The sequence below is a fragment of the Microtus pennsylvanicus genome, chromosome 13 (assembly GCF_037038515.1).
Source record: "Microtus pennsylvanicus isolate mMicPen1 chromosome 13, mMicPen1.hap1, whole genome shotgun sequence".
In the NCBI taxonomy this organism is placed as follows: Eukaryota; Metazoa; Chordata; class Mammalia; order Rodentia; family Cricetidae; genus Microtus; species Microtus pennsylvanicus.
The window spans coordinates 24,472,182-24,484,912 of NC_134591.1; the positions used below are offsets into that span (position 1 = coordinate 24,472,182).

General features: G+C 41.7%; 1 protein-coding gene across 1 annotated transcript in view; it reads right to left on the reverse strand.

The window, feature by feature from the left end:
* Positions 1-8,224, reverse strand: part of Haus6 (HAUS augmin like complex subunit 6) — a 38,852-nt gene extending 30,628 nt beyond the window's left edge. The window contains exons 1-4 of the mRNA XM_075946754.1: positions 7,861-8,224; positions 5,962-6,057; positions 4,290-4,368; positions 2,347-2,476 (exon numbers count right to left, since the gene is read on the reverse strand). Coding sequence (XP_075802869.1) covers positions 2,347-2,476; positions 4,290-4,368; positions 5,962-6,057; positions 7,861-7,976 — 421 coding nt within the window. The 5' untranslated portion in view covers positions 7,977-8,224. The remainder of the gene's footprint in view (positions 1-2,346; positions 2,477-4,289; positions 4,369-5,961; positions 6,058-7,860) is intronic.
* Between the last annotated feature and the right edge of the window lie 4,507 nt (positions 8,225-12,731).

Consider the following 12,731-nt stretch of genomic DNA (forward strand, 5'->3'; position numbering starts at 1 on the left):
CACAGATGTTTGGAAACATCATACCTGGAAAGAGCAGGTAAATGCATACTCATAAAGTTTGGGTTGTAGCACTGTTCTTATAAAGGTTAGCCAAATGTTTCTCAGCTGTAGGTTACGTAAACAAATTAGGGTGATTTGTTCAGTTTAATAAAAAGGAGTTCTAAAAAAGAAAGAAGAAAGGTCTATCAACTGACACCCAATGATTTCCAAGTGGAAAACAAATCCAAAACCAGGGCTATAGTCACATTTATGAGCTTCGTTCATTTTTTATTTGGTTTGGACAGTGTTTTTTAGACACTCTCACTATGAGCCCAAACCGGCCTGGAATTTACATTGTAGCCCAGGTTGACCTCAAACTAGCAATATTCCTGGCTCAGTCTCCCAAGTGTTAGCACACCAAACTTGGTCTCCCATGTAACCCATGAATGAAGGAGGCCTAAACTCACTATGCAGCCCAAGTTGGCCCTCAACTTGAAATCCTCCTGCCTCAGTCTTCTAGAATTTAGATTACAGGCATAAATCACCATTCCTAGATCTATTTATTACTTAACTGTGTGTGTGTGTGTGCGTGTGCACGTGCCTGCTTGCTCATATATGATATATATACATATATATGTGTGTGTATGTGTGTGTGTGTATATATATATGTATATATGTGTGTGTGTGTATACATATACATACATACATACATACATACATACATACATATATATATATATATATATATATATATATATTGGATTGTTAATATAGCCTTTAACAGCTGAGTCATTTCTCCAGTCTGGTTTGATTTTCTTTTTTATTTTATTTTATTTTTTTTGTTTTTGTTTTTTTTTTCAAGACAGGGTTTCTCTGTGGTTTCGGAGCCTGTCCTGGAACTAGCTCTTGTAGACCAGGCTGGTCTCGAACTCACAGAGATCCGCCTGCCTCTGCCTCCCAAGTGCTGGGATTAAAGGCGTGCGCCACGATCGCCCGGCTCTTTTTTTTTTTTTAAACAAAAAGTTTGCTGGTCCAAGTGGCACATGTCTGTAATCCCAGTAGAAGGGAAACAAAGGCTAGAAAAGAAGGAAGGGAAGAGGAAGGAAGAAAGAACATTTGCTTGTATTACTGATCACACTGTTGTTTATACAACTGAAAACATCAAAACTGCCAAGCCTGGTTGTACACACTAGTCCCAGCACTTAGGAGGCAGAGGCAGGGATCTCTGAGTTTGAAGCCAGCCTGATCTACAGTGAGTTCCACGACAGCCAGAGTTAGGAAGAGAGGTCCTATCACCAAAAAAAGAAAGAAAAAAAAAAAAACCAACAGAGAGAGAAACAACAAAGTTTAAAAAAAAAACAGGGTGAGGGGGCTGGAGAGATGGCTCAGAGGTTAAGAGCATTGCCTGCTCTTCCAAAGGTCCTGAGTTCAATTCCCAGCAACCACATGGTGGCTCACAACCATCTGTAATGAGGTCTGGTGCCCTCTTCTGGCTTGCAGGCATACACACAGACAGAACACTGTATACATAATAAGTAAATAAATAAATATTTAAAAAAAAAAAAAAAACAGGGTGAGTTCTCATAGTCTGATTTTTAATAGAGTATACTAAATGACTATTCAAAATGAGTCATGTCAGGAAACCAGAAGACAGGCAGGACTTAACACTTCAACACTTTTGCCTTATACCTGTCCATACTTTATGACCAAAAGAAAACAGCACCATAGTTAATAAACTACAAATACTATTCATTTTTATTAGCTCTAAGAAATCATTTATTTGATTTTGATGAGCTAATGAATCAAAAAATTTTGAAATAGAAATTATCAGCCAATGCCAGTAACCGAACTAAACTGCTAACAATATTCAGCACACTGGACTAGAGGCCTGATTGTCTCAGTGGTTATCTTTAAGCCAAGCAAGGTAAGAATAGATTTCTACAATATTTTAAAAGGCAGGTTCTCACTAGGTAGTGCAGGTTTGCCCGGAACTTAATATTTAGCACAGGTGAGCTTACATGTCTGTTCATCCTGCCTCTACCTCCAAGTGCTAGGATTACACACACGTGCTACCATGCTGGCAGTTCCTGTATTTCTAAAGGGCTGTAAAAACAGAACAAAATTAAGTGGTCCATAAAACCTAACATACTTATCTAGCTTTCCTATGGAAAATGTGCCCCAATCCCTGCACCAGAACATAATAAAGTAACACAAATATTAACAAGTTCATTATGAAGTTTCCAACCATAGATGAGTAAAATATTAACTAACCATTTGCTTTTTCAGGCAAATGGTTTAATTTGATCTTGATTTTAAAATTATGAACAATAACAATTCAAGAATAAAGATAAGTATAAGTAAACTTACCATTAGATTGTATTTTAATACATTTGATTGCAACATATCTTGCAAAATGATACATCAGATGAATAAACTTAGGACCACCAGGAGAAAGAAACAGTGAGCCAACAACCTGGGGAAAACTTCCACATTCAGCCTAAGAAAAGACATGAGACGATTCAACCAACAGTAACTGTCACATTTTTAATCACTATTTTTCTTAATTTTATTATTTTATTTGTCTGGATATTTTGCCTTCATGTATGTCTGTATACCAGCTACATGCACTGGGAGCTAAGGTCAGAAGTGGGCATCAAATACCCTAGAACTGCAGTTTACTGGAACTGAAGCTTGTGATCTGCCATGTAATCAAACCTGTGTTCTCTGGAACCACTGGGTTCTCTTAACCACTGAGCCATTCCTCCAACCCCATCACTATATTTTTTTAAAGGTGTGTGATAATCTCACAGTGGGCCACACATGAGCTCCTCACGGCAGGACAGTAAACCATCAACACACCCCCTTCATGGCACAGTGGCTTAAAAGATCAATTTCCACAGTGGAACAGAGAAAAAGTCAGAAAACAAAGCAGCCAGGTGGTGATAGTGCACACCTTTAATCCCAGTACTAGGAAGGCAGAGACAGGTGGATCTTTGTGAGTTCAAGACCCAACTGGTCTACAAGAGCTAGTTCTAGGACAGCTACAGCTGTTACAGAGGAACCCTGCCTCAAAACACCAAAAAAGGGGGGGGGGGACACATAAATACTCCTATCCACTCTCCTACCATTTTTAAAACCTGAAAAGGCCGGGTACAGTGTTACACACATAACCCCAGTCCTAGGTAGGGAGAGAAATAAAGGCCTTTAACCTGAGCACCCAGGCAGATGCAGGTATACAGATCTCTATGAGCTTAAGACCAGCTACATAGTTCCAGGCCAGCCAGAGTTACACAATAAAATCTTTCATTTTGGGGCTTAGGGAGATAGCTCAGTAGATAAAATTCCCAGAATGAAAAAAGAAGACAGACTAAAGCATATGTCTGTAATCTCAGAACTCTGGAAGACAGAAATATGATTTACGGTGGCAAGCTGGCCAATAAGACCAGCAGTAAGGGAGAAGCTCCAAGTTCAGCAAGAAAACCAGCTTTGGCTAGGAATGGTGGCACATATCTTTAATTCTAGTACCTGGGAGGCAGAGGTAGGCAGATCTTTAAGTTCAAGGCCAGTCTGGTCTAAAGAATAAGTTCTACGTCAGCCAGGGCTACACAAAGACACTCCCCCCCCCCCAAAAAAAAAGAGAAAGAGAAACGGGGGGAGAAAAAGAGACAGGAAAGATATCCAGTTTTGGGGCTGGAGAGATGGCTCAGTGGTTAAGAGCATTGCCTGCTCTTCCAAAGGTCCTGAGTTCAATTCCCAGCAACCACATGGTGGCTCACAACCATCTGTAAGGGGGTCTGGTGCCCTCTTCTGGCCTTCAGGGATACACAGAGACAGAATATTGTATACATAATAAATAAATATATATTTAAAAAAATATCCAGTTTCAATAAATAAAAATATATGATTAAGTTAGACATCCAAAATCAACCTCTGTCCTATACAGACACACACACACGTTTCATTTTTACAAAAAGAATAATGTAATTAAGCAGCCTGTTTTGTTGTTCTTGGTTTGGTTTGGATGGTTCTGTTACAGTGCTGTTGAGGGAACAGAGGGCTTACAACATGCTAGGAAAGTGACCTGCTGAGCTATATCCTCAGCCTTAAGGGATTTTTGTTGTGGTTATTATTGCTTATTTTTGTAAGGCAGTCTCACCATGTCACCATGGCTAGCCTGGTACCCACCAGGAAGACCCAGGCTGGCCTTGAACTTTGACGGTGCCTCCTGCCTCTGCCTCTCAAGCACTGGAGTTACAGGCACATCTGAACCTTCAAGTCTGCATCTTCTATCTTACAAAGAAAATACTTACAGAAATTTCTTTTAACCATTCACAGCAATGTTTCCGGAATTCCATGTCATGTTTTTGGTCAAAGGGAGGCCAGCAATCTCTTAAAAACAAAAAAGCAGTAGACTAATGAACCCTTCCAAAATCAAACTTAGCAAAATTTAAAAGACATGAAAATTATTCCCCACAGCAGAAACATTAAAGCAAAATGAATTCAACTAATGTTCTTGACTCAACTAAAAATACTGAGAAAATAGTTCTTTTTTCCTTAGGTCAATATTTGTGGGCTGAGTTCAGTTTATTATAAATAACTACATATTATAGAGATTTACCAAAAAATAAGACAGTCTTGGTGCAAGCTTTAATCCTAGAACTGGGGAAAAAAGGCATGTGGAGCTCTCTGAGTTAAAATCTACAGAGTATCAGCCAGCCAGGAATAACAGTGAGATCCTATTCATTAAAAAGAAAAAAAATAATAACCTTACAATTTACCTAGTACTCCTTTGATTATCTTTTTTACCCAAGTATTTATTGGGACATAAATACTTATTGAAAGAATCAAGCTTTTAGTCCAGTGTGGTAGTATATGCCTTTTATACCCGCAGTATGGAGGCAAAAGCAGGAGGATCTCTGGGAGTATGAGGACAACCAGGGCTACATAAAGAGCCCCCAAAAAGAATCATCTGTTTGTACTTTTACAACATGTTTTTTATTCGGGGGGGGGGCAATGCTGAGGTTATAACCCACTGGGAGAGTCCTTGCCTAGCACAGAGTTGCAAACTCTATCCCTAGTACAAAAGAAAAGAAAAAAATAAAACATGTACAGGAAACAGGACTAAAAGGCTAAAATGTTAAGAGTGATGTTCTCGGCTTAGTGGGGTCAGGAATGACGCTTATATCTGTCTTTACATGTTCTAAAACAGAAGCTCTCAGAATTTTGTGTTATACAACAAAGTTTTTAATCAGGGGGAAACAAATCAGAAAAAAATTATTTTTATTTGAAATAAGTAAAAATAAAAAATGGTGGCTGAGCTAAGAATGACCCAACAGGTTCACATATGATAGGATTAAAGGCTTTAGCCAGGCATGGTGGGACACGTCTTTAATCCCAGCACTGGGAGGCAGAGACAGGCAGATCTCTGTGAGTTAGAAGCCAGCCTGGTCTAAAGTGAGTTTCATGACAGCCAGAGCCACACAGTATACACAGTGAATTCCAGGCTAGCCAGAGTGACATAGTGAGACCCTGTCTCAATCCTCACGTCAGAAAAAGGCCATTAAGAACAGCAGGAACATGCCGGGCGATGGTGGCGCACGCCTTTAATCCCAGCACTCTGGAGGCAGAGGCAGGCGGATCTCTGTGAGTTCGAGACCAGCCTGGTCTACAGAGCGAGTTCCAGGACAGGCTCCAAAGCTACAGAGAAACCCTGTCTCGAAAAACCAAAAAAAAAAAAAAAAAAAAAGAACAGCAGGAACAAATGTTAAAGAACAAAATCTGTATTTATGAAATATGCAATTTTTAATATAAGCGCACATACCCCCAAATCCTCACTCGGCTATAAAAAGGTTAAGTATTACATTTCTAAGGCTCACACCAGAATTTTATCATATTTAATTAAAACAAGATAATGGCCAAAGCTGGAAGTCTATTTTCAAATCTGAGAATGACTAAGAGAGAAAGTGAAATAATTTTTCCTACCTGAAAACGTCTTTGGCAAGAGACTCATCCAGTGTTCGGAACAAAAAATAAGAAACTATATGAAAGGCATCACGGTTCAGTTTGTCAAACATGTTCCTAGTGGTTTAAAGTGAGAAAGAAGCAGAGATAAACGATTAATAAAGCTATGCAGCATCAAACTGTCTAAGCATCGCACTCAAACTGGTACTGTTCCTTCTCTTCAAGAGCTCAAGGCAAAATAATTTTTCTCTTTCAGGTACACTTTATACTCCATTAAAAAAAAAAAAACATACAGCCAGGTGGTGGTGATGCACGCCTTTAATCCCAGCACTTGAAGCAAAGGCAGGAGGATCTATCTCCGTGAGTTCAAGGCTAGGCTGATCTACACAGAGAGTTCCAGGACAGCTAGGACTATTACAAAGAGAAACCCTGTCTGGGAAAATAAAAACAAGCTTTTATTTTCAGATTATAAAAATGGATATCCAAATAGGAAATTAGCACTAATGCTTTACTGCTATGAAATATTGAACATAAAGGGCCGGGAAAGCTAATTACCAGGAAGAGAATATGCCCTGACAGGATGAAGACAGCACTGACTGACATTTACTAACTAGCAGTAACAGCAGCTAACATTTTTGAGAACTCGGTATTTGTCAGACACTATTTTATCACTTTTACATGGGGCAGTTTATCCCGAATTCTTCAAAGTACTATACTATTTTCTTAAGATGTATTATTTTAAAAAGTTGACTGTCCTCGTTATACATACAAAACTTCAATCTAGGGATGCTTAAAAAAAAAAAAATGCCCCGTCCCAAAAATATCCCAGTGGGACACAGCACTCAACAAGTAGCTGTTGAATGAACACAAATCACCTCCACCTGTCAATTTATTCAAACGGGGATAATTACGCAACTCTGCTTCCCCTCTATTGCACTCGCTAACAAAACTCGTCAGATTTTCAAAATGAAGCCTTGGACTGGAACAACTAGGTTAGCTCAGTATGTTCAAATTTATAACAGTGGTTACTCAAATATATGCCCACACAAACTACAAATTCATAGAATTACACACAAAAAAGGTTGCTGTATGTGAATAAAATGTATTTTTTTAAGTAAATGTGACACAATATTAGCCCTCAAAGTTGTAATTAAGTTTGATTTGATAGCTGTTTAGGAGTTACTACTATTAGTGTTTTGTTTAGGTGGCTCAACAGGGAAAGGTGCTTGCCACCAAGCCTGACTACTAGAGTTCTTTCCCTGGGACCCACACGGTGGCAGGAGAGACTCCACACATAAACACACATATTTAAAGACAGAAAACAACGCCTTTAAATTCCAGCACTCAGGAGACAGAAGCAGGCGGTCTGAGTTCGAGGTCAGCCGACAATTCTCCCAGAGGACCTAGGTTCAAGAGGTAACCACAAGCACAAGGCCAGTTGGGCAGAGTTAAGATACTGTCTCAAGAAACAAATCATTTAAAAAAAATTCCAAAGCGGAAAAAGGGTCTGAAACCAGAAGTCTGAGATGCCCAGGTCGAGAGTACACAAATAACAACAAAGCATTTCCTTCTGAGTCACAATTACAGAAGCGACGAAAGAAAGGGTAGCGTCATCTTAAGAAAGGGTATTTTCATCTTAATATGTCACTATTTTTTTTTTTTTGGCTAGCTGTAACACTGTAACATGTTTTGGTTCCCCGATTCGCAATTAAACCCATAGCTAACTACTTAAAAGGCGTTGCATGCAAGTTCCCCCGCGCTTCCCACCAGCTGCAGCCCATAAAGGCCGTGCAGGACAACCCTAAGGCGCTCCCCGCACCCCTGCACTGGTGCCGAACGGCGCCGCCACAGGCCGGCAGCCGCGGGGCTTTGCCGCCAGTGACGGGCCCCCGGCACCGCGCCGCCGCCGGGTCTCCTTACTCTCCGAGGTGCGCTTGAGGCAACATCTTCCCGCCCACGGCGAGGACCCAGCTCGGATCCAAGCCCAGCGCCTGCAGGTACATCCAGAGGTGACGTTTCTCGAAAGCCGAATTCATCCTCTCGGTAGACACTGGCAACTGCGTGCGACGGAGGAAAGCGAAGGCCGCGGCGACCCGTGAGGACCCTTGCACTCCTCCTACAGGCAGCCCGCGGGGAAGGTAACCCCTCCGCTGCGGTCGCCCACTACCTCCACGCAGGAAGCCATACCAGCACAAAAGGCCAAACGCGCCCGGGAAACCGAGCCAGCGAGTACGGCGCTGCCCGCAAACCGATACTCCCGCGCTTGCGAAGAGGACAGTGCGCCTGCGCCGCAGGACTTCCGGGGCTGGTCTTCCTTAAAGGACTCTATCTCCCACCATGCAATGCGCCCCTGTCTCCGACTGCGAAAACTACAAGCCCCACAGAGCACTGCGTGGCCAGCGACCTGCCCCAGGGTAACAGGTATTTTGCTGAGAACACAAGATATCGGTTCCAGATTCTTTTTTTTTTTTAAATATTTATTTATTATGTATACAATATTCTGTCTGTGCATATGCCTGCAGGCCAGAAGAGGGCACCAGACCCCATTACAGATGGTTGTGAGCCACCATGTGGTTGCTGGGAATTGAACTCAGGACCTTTGGAAGAGCAGGCAATGCTCTTAACCACTGAGCCATCTCTCCAGCCCCGGTTCCAGATTCTTGAGAGTTTTATTTTTAAGGTTCCTGTTGCTCAGGTTGTGATTGCTGTTAGTTCGGTAAAAGCTACACTAAGCCGCTTGTGAGTAACACAAGTGTCCGGCCCTGAACAAATCACCTTTTTCTTTAGTTTTTTGTTGGTGGGTGGGTGGATGGGTGGGTGGTTGATTGGTTGGTTGGTTGGTTGGTTGGTTGGTTTTTCGAAACAGGGTTTTTCGAAACAGCCCTGACTATCCTGGAACTCTCCTTGTAGACCAGGCTGCACTGAGATCCACCTACCTCTACCTCCCAAGTGCTGTGATTAAAGGCATGCACCACCGCAGACCAAGCTCTCCTAGTAGCCTGACAGAAATCTAAGCCTGAGTTTCGGATCACTGAAATGGGGCAAACCTAAACAGACGGTCCTCAGAGAAACCATAGCCTTCTGCTGGCTCAGCAGGCCCCCAAAGCCCCTTTGCTGGCTTAGGTGTCCCCAGTCTCCTGATAACTAAAGATGGCTTTCCCACTCTGGCGCTGGAAGGTCCCTAACTACTGGGACCTTCCACCAATCAGCCCATACTAATCTTTCTCCCATGAATCAGCCCCAGATTAATCCCTCCTCACTGGAATTCCCCTAAATTCCCAATTCCCTTAAAAGGGAATCCCATCTTTTTTGGAGGGGGGGGGGTTTCTCTGTGGCTTTGGAGCCTGTCCTGGAACTAGCTCTGTAGACCAGGCTGGTCTCGAGCTCACAGAGATCCGCCTGCCTCTGCCTCCCAAGTGCTGGGATTAAAGGCGTGCGCCACCACCGCCCGGCTAGGGAATCCCATCTTAAGGGGTCGCCAAGTGCCACCCCAATGTTGGAATTAATAAAGCACTCTTGTTATGTGGCTGTTGGTCTTCTTTGGGGGCTTCTCTCGGACCATAACACTCTGTTTGGCTTTTTGTGGTTTTTTTGAGACAGGGTTTTTCTCTGTGTGGTCCTGGCTGTCCTGGAACTCTCTCTTTAGACGGTACATGAGGCAGGGCTTGAACTCACAGACATCCGGGTGTCTCTGCCTCCCGAGTGCTAAAAGGTGTGTGCCACTTCCTCTCCCTTTCCTTTTTTTTTTTTGTTTTGTTTTGTTTTGTTTGTTTTTTGAGACAGGGTTTTTCTGTAGCTTTGGAGTCTGTTCTAGAACTAGCTCTTGTAAACAGGCTGGCCTCGAACTCACAGAGATCTGCCTGCCTCTGCCTCTGCCTCCCCAGTGCTGGGATTAAACATATAATTACTTTAAACTAACGTGATTATGACCTGGAGTTTAACTACATTAATATTCTTTTGTCCCCCTTAAATGTAAAGAATGCACTTAAAAAAAACTACTTCAGTTTCATTTGCCAAAAGAATTTTGCTGGAGGTTTTTTGTGTCTTGGTACAGAGTCTCCTGTGGCATTGGATGATCTCACATTCACTGTACAGCAGAGGGTGGCCTAGTAGGACTCTGATCCTCATGTCCCTACCTTCAGAGTTCTGGGACTAAAGCCAAGCAACACAACAAATTTTTCAAGATAAGAAAAATAAGTAAACCAGGACTAGTTTTTACTTAATTTTTAAACTTGTCTTGATCTTTTAACCTTTTTGTAAATTATATCCTCTGAACAATGTGACTTAGAAGGCCATGTAATCATATATAGGCATTATAAAGACACCCAACATGCTAAGATGTAGGCAGAAACTGCTTGTTCGTTTCCTGGCCTCCCAGACCTGAAATAATCACACAGAAACTGTATTAAGCGTATTTCTAGCTAGCTCCTCCATCTTAAATTAACCCATTTCTTTATATTTTGCCACAAGGCTCATGATTTGCTGGTACCAGCATGCAGGTGTCTTTCTCCTCTGGAGGTTACATGGTGTTTCTTTGACTCTGCCTACTGCCTCCTCCTCGATGTGCTTAGAATTCCCGCCTTGCTCTGTTCTGGGCTGTCATAGGCCCAAAGCAGCTTCTCCTTTTTTTTACTGTTATTTTTATTATTTTAAATTTTTTGTTATTTTTATTGAGCTATATATTTTAATTTGCTCCCCTCCCTTCCTCTCTCCTCCTCTTCGACCCTCTCCCATGGTCCCCATGCTCCCAATTTACTCAGGAGATCTTGTCTTTTTCTACTTCCCATGTACATTAGAGCTATGTATGTCTCTCTTAGGGTCCTCTTTGTTGTCTAGGTTCTCTGGGATTGTGAATTGTAGGCTGGTTTTTGTTTGTTTTATGTCTAAGGCCACTTATGAGGTCACAGGTGAATTTAGCACTATAGACTGATTGAGACAGGAGTCTGAAGGAGCCAGATGTGTTCTGGCTATACAGATAGCACAGAAGTCACCAGGCTATTGACCACATCCATTTCTAGCCTTCAGGGTGGAAAACATGGTATGTATTTCTTTCCTTGAGGAGACAACCCTGCACGTTTAACATTGCTGGTTTCCTTAGTGATTATCTCTGAGCACAAGGACCTCCGTGTTTCAAAGTATAAAGAGCTTCTTGGAGTTTTAATAGTTACAGAACAAAAGAAATTCATAAATCATACTATGTTTCCAAGTATAGATATCTGCCAGAATTCTTGGAGGTCATTATGGATGAAGCCCTCCCTCATGGTCAGTTTGCTTGTTTGTTTGTTTGTTTGTTTGTTTATTATTTTTATTGAGCTCTACATTTTTCTCTGCTCCCCTCCCTGCCTCCCCACCCCCACCCTTCAACCCTCTCTCAAGGTCCCCATGCTCCCAACTTACTCAGGAGCTCTTGTCTTTTTCTACTTCCCATGTAGATTAGATCTATGTATGTCTCTTTTAGGGTCCTCATTGCTGTCTAGGTTCTCTGGGATTATGATTTGTGGATTGGTTTTCTTTGCTTTATGTTTAAAAACCACTTAGGAGTGAGTACGTGTGGTAATTGTCTTTCTGTGTCTGTCTGGGTTACCTCACTCAAAATGATGTTTTCTAGCTCTATCCATTTGCCTGCAAAATTCAAGATGTTATTTTTTCTGCTGTGTAGTACTCCATTGTGTAAATGTACCACGTTTTCCTTATCCATTCTTCAGTCAAAGGGCATTTAGGTTGTTTCCAAGTGCTGGCTATGACTAACAAAGCTGCTATGAACATAGTTGAGCACATGTCCTTGTGGCACAATTAAGCATCCTTTGGATATATATACCCAAAAGTGGTACTACTGGGTCTTGAGGAAGGTTGTTTCCAATTTTCTGAGAAATCACCACACTGACATCCAAAGGGACTGTACCAGCTTGCATTCCCACCAGCAATGCAGAAGTGTTCCCTTTTATCCACAATCTCTCCAGCATACATTGTCATCAGTGGTTTTGATCTTAGCCATTCTTACAGGGGTAAGATGGAATCTCAGAGTTGTTTTGATTTGCATTTCTTTGATGACTAAGGATGTTAAATATTTCCTTAAGTATCTTTCAGCCATTTTAGATTCCTCTGTTGAGAGTTCTCTGTTTAAGTCTGTACTCCATTTTTTTTATTGGATTATATGTTCTTTCGGTGTCCAATTTCTTGAGTTCTTTGTATATTTTGGAGATGAGACCTCTGTCTGATGTGGGGTTAGTAAAGATCTTTTCCCATTCTGTGGGCTGTTGTTTGGTCTTGTTGACCGTGTCCTTTGCTTTATAGAAGCTTTTCAGTTTCAGGAGGTCCCATTTATTAATTGTTTCTCTCAGTGTCTGTGCTGCTGGGGTTATATTTAGAAAGTGGGGGCTGGAGAGATGGCTCAGTGGTTAACAGCACTGGCTGCTCTTCCAGAGGTCCTGAGTTCAATTCCCAGCAACCATATGGTGGCTCACAACCATCTGTAATGAGATCTGGCGCCCTCTTCCGGCGTGTGGGCATACACAGAGGCAGAATGTTGTATATATAATAAATAAATAAATCTTTTTAAAAAAAAGTGGTTCGCTGTGCCAATGTGTTCAAGTGTACTTCCCACTTTCTCTTCTATAAGGTTCAGTGTGGTTGGCTTTATGTTGAGGTCTTTGATCCATTTGGACTTGAGTTTTGTGTATGGTGATAGATATGGGTCTATTTTCATTTTTCTACATGTTGATATCCAGTTATGCCAGCACCACTTGTTAAATATTTTTTCTTTTTTTTCATTTGATATTTTTTGCTCCCTT